The sequence below is a fragment of the Petaurus breviceps genome, unplaced genomic scaffold (genome assembly GCF_028583685.1).
Source record: "Petaurus breviceps papuanus isolate PSGF00001 unplaced genomic scaffold, PetGlider_PUasm1.0 216, whole genome shotgun sequence".
In the NCBI taxonomy this organism is placed as follows: Eukaryota; Metazoa; Chordata; class Mammalia; order Diprotodontia; family Petauridae; genus Petaurus; species Petaurus breviceps.
In genome coordinates, this window is record NW_027185867.1 from 3,022,842 (window position 1) to 3,040,084 (window position 17,243).

The window sequence follows — 17,243 nt, forward strand, 5'->3', positions numbered from 1 at the left end:
GAGTTGGACTCAGCCTCTGGTCATTGATCATCAAGGTACAGGAATTTCCTTTGCTGCCAATTAACTCTGGCCAATCTCCAAAATCTTAAACTCATGAGTTTGCCTCTAAAACTGGAAAAGTCCATCTCAGTATCATTGTTTGGACACTTATAATCAGGTTAAGAAAAACTCAACAAATATTTATTTAAAGTTCTTCCTATGTATAAAGCTATATGCTAAGCTCTGGGGAAACAAAGAAAGGCCAAAACAGAATCCCTATTCTTAAGATCTCACATTCTTAGGGGGAGACTACATTCAAACAACTGTATGTACGAGATACACACAGAGTAAATGGAAGGGAATCTCAAGAGGAAGCCACTCACTATGTATTTTGTGGTGGAGCTAAGTAGATGGGGACTGTGCAAAGTTTCTTATAGAAGGAATTTGAGCTGATCCTTAAGAAAACCAGGACAGCTAGGAGGCAGAGGAGGAGGAGTGAGACAGAGAGAGAGACAGAGATAGACATAGAGACAGAGAGAGGAAGGGAGGGAGGAGGAGGGAGACAAGGAGAGAGGAGAGGGAAGGAGGGAGGGAGTGAAAGAGGGGGAGGGAAGGAAGGAAAGGGAAGGAGAGAGGGAGAATGAGGAAGGGGGACAGAGACAGAGAGAGAGAGAGCATTTCAGGCTTGGGGGTCAGCCCAGGAGAAGGCACAGAAAAGTGAGATGGAGTATTCTGTGTGAAGTAAGGCAAGAAGACCATTGTTACTGGATCACAGAGTAGTAGAGAAAAGTAAGAAGTCTGGAAAGGTAGGAAAAGGCCAGGTCATAAAGGAATTTTAAAGCTAAACAAAAGATCTTATATTTTATCCTAGAGGTAAAATAGAGGCATAAAGTAGAAGTAACCAAAGGCTCAGGTTCAAGCTCACTAGTAACCCTGTTCTTTTTGCCACATAGAAGTAGTTAAAATATGGCCAGAGTCGGGGAAGGGTGACCTGTCCTCCTCCCTATCTCTCTAGTAAAAAGACAGAAGGGCACTCAGAAGCTCTACAGATAGGAAGAGGAAAAGATGACTGAGGACAGTTCACTCCCTTTTAAAGTCCACTGAGACATCGACTTCTTTTGTTCAGTACCAATGAGGGAGTTACTTCACCATTCCCAAGGAGCCCAGGTTTTAAGTCACACAAAGCAGAAGTAACTGGGGTTTCATCATCCCTCAAGTTCCAAAGTGCTGAATGAGCACACATCATCAGGCAGAAGCAGAGAGAGCAACTCTTGACATGTTTTCTTCAACTCTCAGTTACACTGCTCTCCTGACCACAGTCACTGAGCTTCAGACCAGTACTGCCTTTGAATTCTCTCTCATTCAAACACAGGATGGCTGACCAAGGTCTAGCTCTACTCTTCCTCTCTTAGTATTAAGTCAATGACTAGCTACTCTTCCCAGATGGTTTCCAGAATTCTAAGTCTCATTCTTAGATGTATCCCTAAGTATATATAGTATATATGTAATCAAAACAGAACCAACTTTTGCAGCTGCTGAATTTGCTTTCCTATTTTACCCTAAGGAAAAGAAAGAAGAAAGGGAAGATGCAGAGTAGGAATTATGTCTTTCGGTGAAAGAAAACAGACAATATAAATAATATCATCTATGAAAATGAACATGGATAATTTTAAGATATTTTTATTTCTTATTTTCGTATTTATGTTTAGGGGACTTTATTCTGTAATAGAACTAGTAAAGTTCACACTTGCCAAACTTTTTTATGGTACAGTAGAAGGATGTGAAGTCAAAAGATGTGTTTTAATCCCAGTTCTGATGCCTAATAATAATGTGACTTTGGGCAAGTTACTTGATTTCTCTGAGCCTCAAGTTTCCATGTAAAATGAGGAGGCTTGATTAGAGGAGCTATAAGGTCTCTTTTGTCCTTAAAATCATGTTCTCCTTGCCTCTCACTATAGTACAACCGTATCTACTAGCCATCTAATCAGCCACAAGGCATATCAAAGGGTTTTCAATCCCAATTTAAGAAATGACAAATGCAAGCATATATTATCATGTATGGTCGATATGTTGTTTAGTTTTGCTAAACTTTTTCTCCAGTCTTTTCAACAAGGAGTGGCTTGCTATGTGAGAGAGAGTTTAAGCGATATATTTGAAAATGTATATGATGTTGAAACAAATGGTATTCAAAAACAGACAGACAAGAAATATTAGCTCTTCTCCAGATCACATAAACCATTGGCTATGTCTTCCCTCTTCAGTGTGAAGGACCCAAATGTGTAACTAAATAAAATTCCTCTTGTCAGCCCTGGTCTGCCCCTCCCAGCACCGTTGCCATTGCTGAAATTGAAAAAAAAAAAAATCCAAGTCTAAAAAATTACCACAAACTATAGTGTCATCAAACCACTTCCTACACACTTGTGGCCTAGTGAGAAAGAGCGCCAAGCATGATTTCCTGGCAGAATACACTATTAATTAAAGAGAGTAAGTCCCATTAGTCAGAAGGATTGGATGGACCTCAGCAAGACGGCTTATTAGTTGATGGGTCTTATTCTCAGAGGTCTATTTGGTCTTCCCCAAAACAGGTATTTAACCTACTCTCCTAGACTGGATGCAATGAGGAGGTGAGGCGGTCCTAAGAGATGTGCTAAGAAAGAGGAACTTTCATTTTTCATCGGCTCCAGGTGGGCAAACACAGGGGCCAGGGAGATGGCATGGAACTTTCTTCTGATGTGGGCAACATTCATTTCACTCATGGCAGCAGATTATGCAAGAGGTAAGGAAATATGGCATATTTTTTAAACTTCAAACAATGTTTTATAATTCCATCCCATTGTGGAACCCCTTCCTTCTTTTAGCAGCAAGTATAGCTTACTTTTAACTATAAGAATGACAAGTTCAGTGAAGGTAGTTAAGAGTCCAGGATTTTATTACTGATTCCATTGAAATTCCACTTTGTTCCTCATTGGTTCCTATCTATAAATAACTGAATTGGACTCTTGGGCTTTCCTGTTCAAATTCTTAAATTTTTTTGTAAGAAAGGCAATAGTAATAATAATAATACTTCATTATTAGAGAGATACTGGTCAATTATCTTAAGACATTCTCTTTTCTTTATCAATACATTTAGATGTCTATTTTTGCGCTCCTGTCTATGCTATGAAATAGTCAGGAAAGGTAGTAGATCTTCTTCTTGATTTCTGGTCTGATATTTCTGAAATGCGATTTTGATGGTCAAAATAGAGGGCTGATTTAAATGTCTCAATTTTGTCTATAGAATTCCTGCCAGGAGGATTTTGTCTCTATGATGCATCTGAGTCAATGGAATTTATATTTGCTAACATGATTTGAAATATGTTTTCTCAAAGATTTTGACAAGGATAAAAAAAGAAAATAAAGAACCATTCTTTTTCTCATTGACCTTTCTATTCCTCCCCCAATTCTTTCAAGTTGAGGGTGTACTTCATAACACCTTCTGTCCATCAAAAAAGCCTAGATATAAGATCCTATAAAAACACATTATAATTAATATTCCTTTTTTAAAAAAGAAAAACAAATGCAACCATTTGGGTGCAGAAAAGATAGACTATTAAGCCAAACAAGCCAATATTTTATGTGAGTGGGGGGGGGGCGGTAAGGGGGAAGAAGGAGAACAAATATTGGGGAAAGAGAAAAAAGGGAGCCAAATGGTTAGGTATGACTATCCACCAAATAATCTATCTTGAGCTATATTCTAGCCAAGTTGCTCTTTTGAAACAGTTTTAAGAATTATGTGCACATGATATTATGTGTGATGAATTAGAAATGGAATAATTTTTGGTTGGAAGCTATGATAGAGGATAGAACCCATATCCTGCCTATACTGCTAAGTAAGAGATCAGATTAAGTAATATGAGTCTGTGGGTATATGCTAACATTCCCCAAAATGACAAACTATTCCAAGGAGACATATTTCAGATGAATTCAGATCTTTACTGACCATTGATAACATTCAATGAAGGACCTAAAATGATTCCAGGTGTTAGTGAAGTGGAAAAGAAGCTATATTTACAACAGGTTGCATTTTGACTCTTTGGTCAGTGTATTGAGAAGAAAGTACTCTAATGAGCTGAATGTCTTGTCTCAAACTATCTCTTTCAAAGAAAACTAAGACTTGAAATATGTGTCAGTTTGATTGTCCAGTGGACAATTTGACAACTCTGATAAAACAAGCCATCAGCAGACAATTTTTTTTCGCTGATTTACAACATCATTTTTCAGTCTGTAATTTCCCAAAGCTGCTGTGTAAAATTGTGTCAAGTGAGGAATCAATCAGTGTGGGTGGTTTCATGGTCTCTAAATTACTGGTTCCTGGGATGTGGCTGAAAGACATGTTCTCCTACCATTGTCACCACAGCATATTGCTAGAGGCATCTTTCTCAGAATTGTGGAAATACTGAGAGGTCATCAATCTCTTGAGTATTTGTTTTTATTCTAGGAATTCTCTGACCAAATATTGATTTCTAGACTTAAGAAAAAAAGAGTGGAAACCCTTGAAGATGACATTTTTGGATAATTATTACTTTTTATAAAATTTGCTGCCCACACTGGAATTTCCCATTTGTATATTTGTCACAAAGATAAAGTAACTTACCATTTTCATTAAAAGCCTTTCATTCCCTCCAGACTTCAAAGAACATAGCTGAGACTTTCTTGTTCATCTCTTATAATGCCACTGAGAAGTAAATATAAAGGATAGGGATAAGGACTGGCTAAATTATTTCATTGACATAAGGAACTTCCAGGTATAAAAACTCTATCAATGCAGGTCGAGACCTCTTCTGCTTCGGATAGTATTAATAGTGGTGCCTAGCAACACTAAGAAATTAAGTGCTCAGGGTCATTTGTCAAAATATTTCTGAAACAGGACTTGAATTAAGATCTTCATGGCTCTGGGTCCAATTTTGATCCCTTTATACAAAATATAATGCCATTTAAAAACTTTAACTCAAACCAACTTAAAAATAAAAGTAGTGGACGACCAAATATAAAAGCATTATAAGAAAACTTTAGTGGAAATGAATTATAGGAAACTATATTAATTAGATGGCTTAATTAGATGATTTTTTTCTAACTTAGTCAATTCTAACACATACATTACCAAAAAGTAAGAATCATCAAGGAGAAAATGTTTAACTTTAACATACAACTTAACACATGCTTTTTTTCCTCTCTTAAAAGATATATTTGTTGAATGTCAATCACAGACTTTAGTTTAACTACAGACTGAGCCCTTTATAAAACTCTAAAGGGACAATCCCCATACAAAAGGTTCACAAGTACACCTGGCCAATGAAATTTCCAACGAAATACACTGGAAGTAAAACAAATACATGATCCTTTAACATGGCATGGTTCTAAATAGGTATTGCTTTTATGTACCTTCACTTTACATATTGGGAAATTAAGGAAACAGAAAGGAAAATTGAAACACCTAGTAATTTATAATTATGACTAAAACCCAAGCCTATAGTTATACCTTCACTCCAAACAAACCTTGCTTGCCCACTCACACTCCATAACTAGAAGCAGTTAGGTGTCATAGTGGATAAAGCCCTGGGCCTGGAGTCAGTAATACTTGAGTTCAAATCTGGCCTCAGAGACTTACTAGCCACGTGAACCTGGGCAAGTCACTTAACCTGTTAGCCTCAGTTTCCCCAACTTTAAAATGAGGATAATAATAGCATTTACCTCACAGGGTTGTTGTGAGGACCAAATGAGATCATATTTGTAAAGTGCCTAGCACATAGTAGGGGATCTAATAAATATTTGCTCCCCACCTCTCTCCCTCATGACTATCTGAAGCATTGTGATTTCTAAATCAAATATATATCTTCCATATGTTTTACTGTAGGATTTGCTCACAGACCTGATACCACTTAAAGCATTTTCCTTCTTCTTATACCATGGGATCATCTCCAACAGCCTTGAAACCAAACCAAAGCTTTCTTAGGAACCTGGGAACTCAATGGAAATTAAATATAAATCAAACGAGTCTAATTAAAATGAGATATTTTCAAGTCAGATGTGCTTCTGAATAAAGAAGTTTTCTAATATGAGAATAAGCATGACAAAATCTAAGTTCAGAGATCCTTGAGCTATCAAAGGCTCATACCTTAGCACATTATTTACATGTTATATCATGCTCATGTATGACTCCTAGTACTTCTGTGATTAGAACTGCTTTAAAAGTCATGGCAAAAACACAATTCATGATTTCTTCCGCTCTTTTCTGAGGGAATATTCACACTGCTATGGTATCCATAGCCCCCTACTATCTCTATTTCAGGCTGTATCTATTGTGAGAAACACACTGCTCTAAGAGAGGAAGACTTCATCTTTAAGTGAGAATGTCTCCTAAGATAACTTGTTCTCAGTCACTTCATTATAGGGAAGAATGTATAACGATTAAGGCTGTCGCAAAAGCCATTTGTATGTGATACAAACTGGACTGAAGGACCTCTAAAGGTTGTCTTCTTGGACATGTGGTCCTTACTTCTTCCTTTTTCTTCCCTACCCAAGATTTGCTCAAAAGTGGTTGCTAAGTAATGAATAAGAAGAGAAAGAAACACAAGAAAACTGAGGCAATAAACTCCTATGTTCTTTCTCTTTGTCCTGAGCTTCTGAATTACAACAGCCTAAAGAAAATGTATAGCACCCAATTCTAAATGTGTCTTGACTTTTATTTCTCCAGCTTATTACCTTGGGCTTGCTTTAAAAAGAAAAGTAAACTGAACCTGACCATGTCACAAATTATTTGGCTATTTCTGCACCCAGTATCTTCCTCCAAAACAAGAACTGGATAAAGTGTATTATTTATACATTATTCCAGACTGCTTTGGTTCCCATTTTCTATTGCCCATTTATCAATCAACTTACTGAAGAAGAACTCTCCATGTGCAGGTATATGAGGCAACAGCCAACTTCAGTCTCCCATTTTTTTGACGTGATTTTGTTGCCAACCCAGAATTCACATGCATCATTAAGGGTAATAATCTTTGTGGAGATAGGACTTGCTTTTTCATCTTCAACATCTAGCACAGTTCTTGGAACACAGGTACTTTATAAATGTTTGTTTATTGATTGGATTTTGATATCCATGGAGAGGATAAATGGGAGAGGTGGAGACACTAGAAGCCAGAAATCCAATTAGGAAGGTGCAATAGTCCAATCAAGAGGTGATTAGTATTAAACTAGAACAGTAGCTGTGTGAGTGAAAAGGAGACAATACAAGGGATATTGTGAAGGGAGAATGGGCAAGATGTTCAAACTCATATATATGGAGCAAGAGAGAGGGAAAATATTTTGAACCTGAATGATAGAGAGTATGGTAGTATTCGTGACAGTAGTAGGGAAGTTTGGAGGAGAGAAAGGTTTCAGCAAATAGGGCAAAAATAATGAATTTGATTGTGGAAAAGTTCAATCTGAGATATCTTTTTCCAGTTGGAGATATCCAACAGGAAGCTAGTATTGACAATACATATGTATACATATATAATATATTAAAGTCATTACACAGGAATGTTAAATTATAAGATACTTTGCTCTAAAGAACAGTGAAAATAGGATTGGCAAAGTAGGATAGAGTAGGACGAGCTCTCCCATCCCCTCCAAATAAGTCTTGAGAAGCCTTTGGGTAAGAGAGGCATAGTTAATATTACAAAAGCAAATGTTTAGAAAAGAATTTAGAAAAAATGTTTAAAAAAAGGGTTATATCAATTAATTAATAATAGAAGCAAGCTGTCACTGGGTGCTTACAAGTAGAGAGAAGCAAGAGACAGATGTAATGTTAATAAAGAAAAGTGTTTTCATAAAGAAAAAAATAAAAATGAATAAAATAGTCTTATATCACTGTTCTTGTTTATGAAAAGTAAGACTAATTCCTTGGCCTATATTACCTTTCACAGGCACCACTATTCATGTGATCTGAAGGCAGCTAATTATTCTAATTGAATGATGGAAATACCCTCTTGCAAATTTTGGTTCTCTATATCCTGCTTCGGTCACCTCTAGCTCCCTTTCTCTCTCTCTGACCTCAAAGAAAGGTTTTGTGTTCTTTCTTTACATATAACCCAGTTTCAAAGAAAGCACCACAGGCTAATCAAGTCTGCCCCAAACAACCCACAAAACAGAGGAAATTCTGAGCCTCTCAGAGATGAACTAAACCTACTACATTCAGGAATTGCCATTTCTGCCCACGGAATCACCCACCATTTTCTGATACAGATGAAAATAGATATCTACCTCAGAAGCTTTACACCAGCTTCTCCTATTGGTGATTCAACAAATCCTTCTCTTTACATGTAGAGGGGGTTTTATGAGATCTCTAAGCTTTATGAGTAAAAAAGTTGAGGTTTTTCATTACCATTATGTGTCATTCGGGTTGAAAGGAGGCTTATAACTTAGTTGTCTGTAGTGTGGTCTATTTGGGGGCTGTAGCAATTCCTAAAGCCCATCTACTAAGGCAGGGAGAGGTTGTAATCTGCCAGCAGATGAAGGGCAAATGGAATCACAAATCTTGGGAAAACTACTGGAGGAAAGAAAAGATGGCCTGATAACAGTGATGCTAGGGAGACTGAGACCTGTCTCATCCTGAAGGAAGCTCTTAAATGCCAAAACAGTAGCTTTTGCTCCTTGGGTATTCTTAGGCTTGTGGCAATTCCTTTGAGACTCCCACAGACCCACACCTTCAGCCCTTAGCACCACCACCACCACCCAATAACTAATCCATGTTCATACTGAAATAAAGTAGTTCTGAATGTGTATAGATAGTTCTCTTTTTCCCTTTTAATAATAAGGTCACAGAATTTGAGAACTGGGAGCCTTTGGGAATCTATTTGCCTGACCACCTCATTTTTACAGATTAGGAAAGGAAGGCCTCCCGAGAAGAAAAGTGATTTGTCCAAGGTCACACAAGTGAGCTTTCAGACCTCAAGTTCTCTTACTCCAGAACTCATGTACTTTTCACTACAACATACAAAAGAACACTTTTATAATTTCAGTTCAACAAACATTTACTCTGGGAAAAGCACTGTGGTAGGTGCTAAGGAAGAATTAAAGATAAACATGACCCAATCCCTGCCTTCAAGGCTTTTACAACATTGCAAAGATGCATTAACAAATACTATTCAAAATATAATGTGGTAAGTGTTCAAAAGAAGTATAAAGTGGGAATCTGGGTCCCAAAAAGCAAAGATCTTTTTTGACTAGTGGATTTCAGAAAGGTCTTGAAGGGTAGGTGATAAATATTTCAACAGAAGAGATGGGCAAGGAAAAAGTATTCCAAGTATAGAGAATAAAACTTGGAACCTGCTCAAAAGAAAAGCGTGTTAACTCAAACGCCACTTACTGAGAATTTGATTTAGCCAAGGTGGCACCAGAATTTTTTTTTGTTGAAGATTATAAATGTTCTTATATCATACAAATATACAGGATAAACTAATTTAGATGAAAATGTTTAAAATCTTTGAAAGGTCAAATTGTAACTTCTTTCAAACACCAATTAACATTGTATAAACACCATTCATATTCAAACAATTAACATGCTAATTATAAATGTCCAGTTGTCAAGTAGCTTTTCAAGAGAAGCAAAAAAATTCTGTTTATGTTCATGTTGATTTTGTTAATTTAATGTTATTCTATGTTGTTATAAATAACTTATGTTATGAGCATTTGTTTAGAGCTCCAGGACTTAAACTATTGGACTTCTTCCAAACATAGAGAAACCTAGAGAATGGCACTGAACTCTCTCCTAGATGCCTTACTTTACAGGAGAATTTTGTTAGTTCATCCATGAGGTGGGATTCACCCTACCCCAGTTTATACCTTAACTAGATGAAAATTAATCTCAATCAATGAGATTAATACTTACTTAGTAATTAATACATACTTAGTCTAATGGCTTTAGACCAAGTATGAAAAGTCTCTGAAAGTCATTGAATGAAGGCAAAAGACGCTAGACAGGAAGTCTGTTCCAAGTGGCTGAGAGATTTTTTCAGGACTTCTGGGTCCTATATAAAAGTTAGCTGGAATCAGAGAGCTCCAGGAAGCAAATGTTCAACCTTAAGAGTTTCATCTTACCTTTTGGCTAGAGTAGGACCTTATCCATTCCAAAGGATTCAGAGGATTATTCCCCTCCCCCACTCCTACCCCCCCCAAACCCACCCTCACCCCTCCTACTACCTCACCACCCCTGCCAGAACATCAGAGATCTGGTGGGAGTGTCTGCACCAGAAGCCAAAGACAGACTGGGTAAAAGTTTCAGCCTGCTCTAAGGGAAATTTTTGAGCATCCAACAATACGGTGAAAGAAGTGATTTTTGAGTAATCAAGGTCTATGAGTCACCCCTTTGTCACCTGTGCTCTCTAAACTTGAGCCCCCTTTGTATACTGAATTCTGTATATTATTGTAGGAAATTATGTCACAGACTTTTGGGGGATGTTTTAGATGAACTCACTAATGTACCACCTTAGTAAATAACCCCTTTGTAAAAGCTAACCTATTTTCAAATTATAATCTTGGAGAAAGGGGGGAGAGTACAGTGGTTTGCCAGTTCCTTGAGTGCAGAGACTGTCTTTTTTACTCCTTTTGTATCCCTGGCACTTAGAACAGCGTCTGGCACATAGTAGGCATTTAATAAATGTTTATCGATTAAATCAATGGTATTAGGTAATCCCACACACACTCCTCAAATGTACCCCTAGAACCCAGCCTTCCTAGGCATCCTAAAACTCACTAAGATCCTAAGGAGTTGAGACTAGCATATTTAGAGAAACCAGGCTAAACATCTTTTTTGCCTGAAGGTAATGTTTTTATGTTGTTTCTACGTCTGAATAAAAACAGAACTGTGCCTTTAAACCATGCCTTATGAGGATTGTGGTATTTGTTTCCAGCTGTTTTGACACCACATGCCCTCTTCAGAAAACCTATTTCAGAGTCAAAGATCTATTCTTTCTCTTAATAGAAAAAAAAAGGTATACTGCTAACAGCCACTGGCTAGAACAGAGAGACCACATATGTGTTAGAATTTACCTCTTGATCTTTACTTATTTTTACTTTTCACTTTTGGCTTTCACTGTTCTCCTTTGCCCAAACCAGACCCATCAGTTTCACTTTCCCTCTTCTGTCATTTGCACTTCTTTGGGGCTAACACTCTTGTTCAAGTGAGTACAAGTCACCCTTCTCAACACAGTATGACTATTCTCCCTTTTTTGGTTATCTTTCTTCCCGTTTACTCATAGGAAAACAGTATGATGTGCATTCTTGGAAGTCTAGATTTTTTTCAGGGCCCGTTAGACAAATTTCTGATCTCTTGTTATCCATCCTGTAACCTAGATACTTTTTTTGTTTCCCAGGCAACTAAGACTTCAAATTACAACAGAGTTAGTGATCTGTATTAATAGAGGTTTGTGACCCAGAATGCTTGTCCTTAAGTTTCAGTGTTTGACAGACTCTAGCCTAGCAGCCCCTCATTGTGTATAATTTTTTGTCCCCAAAATCCAAACTACTCTACCTGACATTCAAACTTTTCCATAATCAACCTCAAACCACCTATCCATCTTTATCTCCCAGAAAAAAATGAATCTCATTTACTTATTCCCAAATTCCACCCTTTGAAACACTCTATCCCAGCCAAACTCAATCCTTCCCCAATAACATTTTTACCTTCTTGTTAAAAGTCTGTCTATCTAATGAAGAGATAGTACAGCAACAAAAGATATGTGGAATAATGGGGAAAGAAAAGGCTATGGACCTAGTCTATGAACCCAGGTCTCTAGGTTCTTTTGCTTTAAGACATATATTTACTTTCCAAAATGTTTATTTTCTTAGTAAGATCATTCACTGTTGCATGTATGATATCTGACAACCCTTAAATAATCAAGGTCTATTAAATTGTGTAAAAGTTAAAATAACCATGATTTGGGATTTGGGGACAAATATCGCTGTCTTCTTTAAATCCTTTATACCTTTCCCCCTCTGCTTTATGCCTCATGGTTTAGAATGTGGACCAGATTTATTCCCAGGAAAGTTCAGTGGACTTACTCTGTACCACATATCTAAAGGACCATCGACATGACATTTCAGTGACTGGGCTCCAGAACATAGAAGGATTTTTTCATTGAATCTTAGTAAATATAACCCAAACTAAAAGAGAAAGTATGGATATCAGAGGCACTAAAGATATTGGCAGGTGATTAACTTAACAGAGGGTAACATAAATATGGATATAATGAGGTTGAATTAGCCTAAAGGTCCCTGTTATAGAGCACGGTAAAAGCAATCTTTTTTGTTTGTTTGTTTGTTTGTATAGAACTTTACTCTTTACTACTCATTTTCCTCACAGCAACACTATGGAGTCAATAGAGAAATTATTCATCAATCCAACAAGGATGCATTCTCTGTGTGTGCAGAAGTCTGAGCCAGAGACTGGTAGAGACACTGCATTTAGAGATGATGCGATCTCCACCCTCGTGGAGCCTTCTCATGCTTTTCTTGCTTTTTGTATCTGAATGTCAGATTTTCTGTTCAACTCTGGTTTTTTAAGCAAGAATGCTTGAAAATCCTCTATTCCACTGAATGACCATATTTTCCCCTGAAACATGATACTCAGTTTTGCTGGGTAGGTGACTCTTGGTTTTAATCCCAGTTCCTTTGCCCTCCGGAATATCATATTCCAGGTTGTTCGATCCCTGAGTGTAGAAGCTGCCAGATCCTGGGTTATCCTGATTGTGTTTCCACAATATTCAAATTGTTTCTTCCGGCTGCTTGTAATATTTTCTCCTTAATCTGGGAATTCCAGAACCTGGCTATAATATTCCTAGGAGTTTTCTTTTTGGGATCTTTTTCAGGAGGTGATCAGTGGATTCTTTCAACCTCTCTTTTGCCCTCTAATTCTAAAACATCAGGGCAGTTTTCTTTGAGAACTTCCTGGAGGATGATTTCTAGGTTCTTACTTTGATCATGGCTTTCAGGTAGTCCAATAATTTTTAAATTATCTCTCCTGGATCTATTTTCCAGGTCAGTGGTTTCTCCCATAAGATATTTCACATTGCCTTCTTTCATTTGTTTGGATCTGTTTAACAGCATTTTGATTTCTCATAAAGTCATTAGCTTCCCTTTGCTCCATTCTAAATCTGAAGGAATGATTCTCCTCATTGAGCTTTTGAGATTCTTTTTCCATCTGGCAAATTTGACTTTTTAAGCCATTCTTCTCCTCATTGCCTTTTTGAGCCTCTTTTGCCATTTGAGTCAGTCTGTTTTTAAAGTGTTATTTTCTTCAGTCGGCCTGTTGACTCTCATTTCATAATTTTCTTGCATTGTTCTCATTTCTCTTCCCAATTTTCACTCCACTTCTCTTATCTGCTTCTTAAAGTCCTCTATGGCCTGTAACCAGCTAGTATTTTCCTTTGAAGCTTTTGGTACAAGAGTTCTGACTTCACTGTCTTCCTCCTGTTCCATGCTTTGCTCCTTTTTGTCCTCAAAATAGGAGTGTAATGTTGGAATCTTCTGTCTGCTTTGTTTCCTTTGCCTGGTCATGTCACCCCTCAGTCACTTGACCCCTGGGCTTTTTGCCACAGTAGGACTCTGCCACCAGACAGGGGAGCTTTCATCCCAAACACTGGGGTTTTCTCAGTTGCCAGAAGTATTATATTGGTACCCTCTCTGAGGTCTCCACACACTCTGGTAAGCTGGACATACACCCCAGGACCTCCACCCTAGACTGCAATCCAGATCCAAGCAGGTTAAAGCAAGAGCGATTACCCCTCAGACTGGTGCTTGGTCCCCCTACACTCTGCAGACCAGGAGTTGAAGCTGCCACTTGGCAATGGCTGCGTGGCAGCCCTCAGTGGCTTCTTGCCCCAGGAGCAAAAGCCATGCACTCCCACTTACTGGTCCCAAAGTCCCAACTGCACTGACCTCTCACTTTGTCCTTCCCATCTGTGTGTTGATAAATCTGGAAACCACTACAACTGCTGCTGCTGATCTGGAGTCCCTCTGGCTGTGGCTGGTCAGGCCCTCCCTGGGGCTAAAGCCTTGGTGTGGGGGTGGGCTCAGCTCCCAGAGCGCTGTGCTGACCAATTCCTGCTGGCCTGCTGGGTTGTCCTCAGCAGGAGGTTAGCTTCTCTGTGTCATTTTGTGGGTTCTGCAGCTCCAAAGTTTGTTTAAAGTCCCCTTTTTACATGGATTGGGGAAGGTGGAAGCAGGAGCAGTGGGGAGGCCCTGCTTCTACTCTGCCATCTTGGCTCCACCCCATCAAAGCAAAATTTCCTGACCCAGAGAAACATGTAGAAACTTGGGAAGGGGAGATAGCCTTTGGCCATGCATAATTCATTGCTGAGGGTTTTGCAGTGAGATAATGAAGAATCAGATGAGGGAGCTGGTGATTTAGTAGATGTACAAAAAGATGTCTTTTTTGACAGCACCTTTCTTGGTGGCATCATGTGATAATGTCTTTTTACTCTTTTTTATAAGTTTGCATTGATGTCTTTTGTTTTTTACTTTATCATTCTTTTCCCTAATAGTCCTTTCTTCCCTTGTTCCTGCCAGAGAGCCATCCCATATAGCAAATAGTACTTTTCACGACTTTTACATTCTAATCACATATTTTCTCAGCAGATTGCACCATAATAGTTGTCATTTGTTGGTTTGTTTGTTTGTTTGTTTAAAGCAATTGAGGTTAAGTAACTTGCTCAAGGTTACACGGCCAGCTGTTTTTTTGTGTGTGGGGGTGATAAGTATCTGAGGCTGGAACTGATCCCGGGTCTTCCCGACTCTGGGGCCAGTGCTCTTACTCACTGCTCCACCTAGGCACCCCTATCATTTGTTTTGAAGGACAGTTATAAGCTACTGAACCGTGTTCTATTAATGTATATTTATAAAGTGTTATGAAAAATGTTTTCACAAAGATTTTTAAAAAGCTGTTTCTTGTGTGTAGGAATAAATTACTTGTCTCATTAAAAAAAATACCATTTTCAGACACATCAGTCTTATATTAGAAGACAACTTATTTCCCTAAAAATGACTGGGGATATTCCCTTAATGGTAAAGTTAAGAGATCAAGAGGGCAGGTAGGATGGATATATTCTATTTCTTAACCCTTCAAAAATTGGTTTGAGTTTTGAGAAAGGTAAAGTTTTAATGAACAATGGGCTATACTTTGATCTGAGGATAAAAAGTGAAATTATTCAATACTTGCTTAGTATTTTCCTTGCCTGAGTATTAAGTCTGCAAGTATGCTTTCTGTCCTTTATAAAAATACTACCATTTTCCACCAATTAAAAGATTCAAGCAAAACATCTGTCCAAGTTTGAATTCTCTCTTACTTTAGGAAACACTAATACCAAAGGAATGCTCTTTTACTTTTTTTATGTTTTGAATTTTTTAAATAAAATTTATTTTTTCTCTTTCCCATATCCCTTTACCATGAAAGAAAGGAAGGAAGGAAGGAAGTGAAGGGAAGGGAAGGAGAGAGAGAGAAGGAAGAAAAAATATGAAGAAAGGTTAAATCCTTATAATAAATATATATTACCAAGCAAAACATGTCTAAAAAATGTCTTTTTACTGTTTTTTATAAGTTTGCATTGATGTCTTTTGTTTTTTACTTTATCATTCTTTTCCCTAATAGTCCTTTCTCCCCTTGTTCCTGCCAGAGAGCCATCCCATATAGCAAATAGTACTTTTCACAAGACAAAAAAGAGGAAAAATCAACACAATCAATACATTGAAAAAGGTTGAAATATGCAATATGCAACAGTTGTGGATCCCCCACCTCTACTTAGGTATAGATTGGGAATGTCCTCTCATATCCTTCATTTAAGCCACAGCTGATCTTTATAAATTTGCTATGTTCGCTTTTGATTATTTTATGAGTGACTTTTTTTTCCACTTATACTGTTGTAGTCATCCTGTATAATGTTTTCTTGGCTCTGTTTTTTGGGGGAGTTTTTTGTTGTTAACTCTACATCAGTTAATGAAGATCTTTCCGTGTTTCTCTGTATTCAGTACATTCATCATTTTTTACAGGATGTTGTTGTTAAATCAATTAATGGGGGTTTTCTTGACAAAGAGACTGGAGTGATTTGCCATTTCCTTCTCCAGTTCATTTTATAGAGGAGGAACTAAAACAAACAGGGTTAAATTACTTGCCCAGGGTCACACAGCTAGTAAGTATCAAGTATTTGAACTCGGATCCTCCTGACTCCAGAGCCCACACTCTATCCACTGTTCCAGGTAGGCTGCCCCCTTTTTACAGAACAGGAATACTTCATTATATTCATGAGCCACAACTTGTTTAACCATTCCCCAACTGATGGACATCTACTTTGTTTCCAATTCTTAGCTATCACAAAAAGTGCTGCTATCAATACTTTGGTGGATATAGGGACTTTCTTCTTATAAATGGCTTCCTTAAGGTATCAGGCCAGAAATGGATTCTCTGGTCAAAAGATATGGACATTTTAGTCACATCAATTACATAATTCCACATTGCTTTCCAAAATGGTTGTGCCATTTCACAGCTCCACCAAAAATGTATCAGTGTACCTTTCCTTCCACAACTCCTCCAACATTAACTGTTGCCATTTTTGTTCATTTTGGACAATTTTGTAGAATGTGAAGTGAAATCTCAAGGTTGTACTTATATTTCTCTTATTTGTAGTACTTTGGAGCATTCTTCATGTGTCAATGAATTCTTAGTAATTCTGCTTTTGAGAACTGCTTGTTCATATCCTTTGATCATTTATCTATTGGGAAATGACTATCAGTCTAATATATTTATTAATTTTTATATGTCTATTAGTCTAATACATATTTACTAATTGTTTATATAGCATGGATACCAAACTCTTATCAGAGAAATTTGATACAAAGTGCACTTGTAAATGAATCTATACAGGTTTTTTGTGTTTTGAAGGCCTATGCATTTTGTAGTTACTTGTAATAGGATTTCCTTTTCTGGTATTGGTTCTTAGATTTTCTCTTATCATTATATAAAAATGCATACTCTCCAAGGGTTTATTTTGTAGTCTTCAACTTTGCTGAAGCTATTGTCTCAGTTAGCATCTTTGTTAATTTCTTAAGATTTTCTTAGTAAACCATTATATCATCACCAAATAAATATTCTCTGTTTCTAAGAATAATTTGTCAAGTATAGGTATTAATTGTTCTTTAAATATTTGATAATATTCTTCTGGGAATCCATCAGCACCAAGAAGAGGTTTGGGTTT

General features: G+C 37.4%; 1 protein-coding gene across 2 annotated transcripts in view; it reads left to right on the forward strand.

The window, feature by feature from the left end:
- The first annotated feature begins 2,394 nt into the window (after positions 1 to 2,394).
- IL2RA (interleukin 2 receptor subunit alpha) overlaps positions 2,395 to 17,243 on the forward strand; it is a 60,873-nt gene continuing 46,024 nt past the window's right edge. The window contains exons 1-2 of one of the 2 annotated variants that reach the window (XM_069094263.1): positions 2,395 to 2,463; positions 2,565 to 2,755. In XM_069094263.1, the coding sequence (XP_068950364.1) occupies positions 2,689 to 2,755 (67 nt within the window). In that variant the 5' untranslated portion in view covers positions 2,395 to 2,463; positions 2,565 to 2,688. The other variant, XM_069094264.1, reaches the window with a different exon arrangement.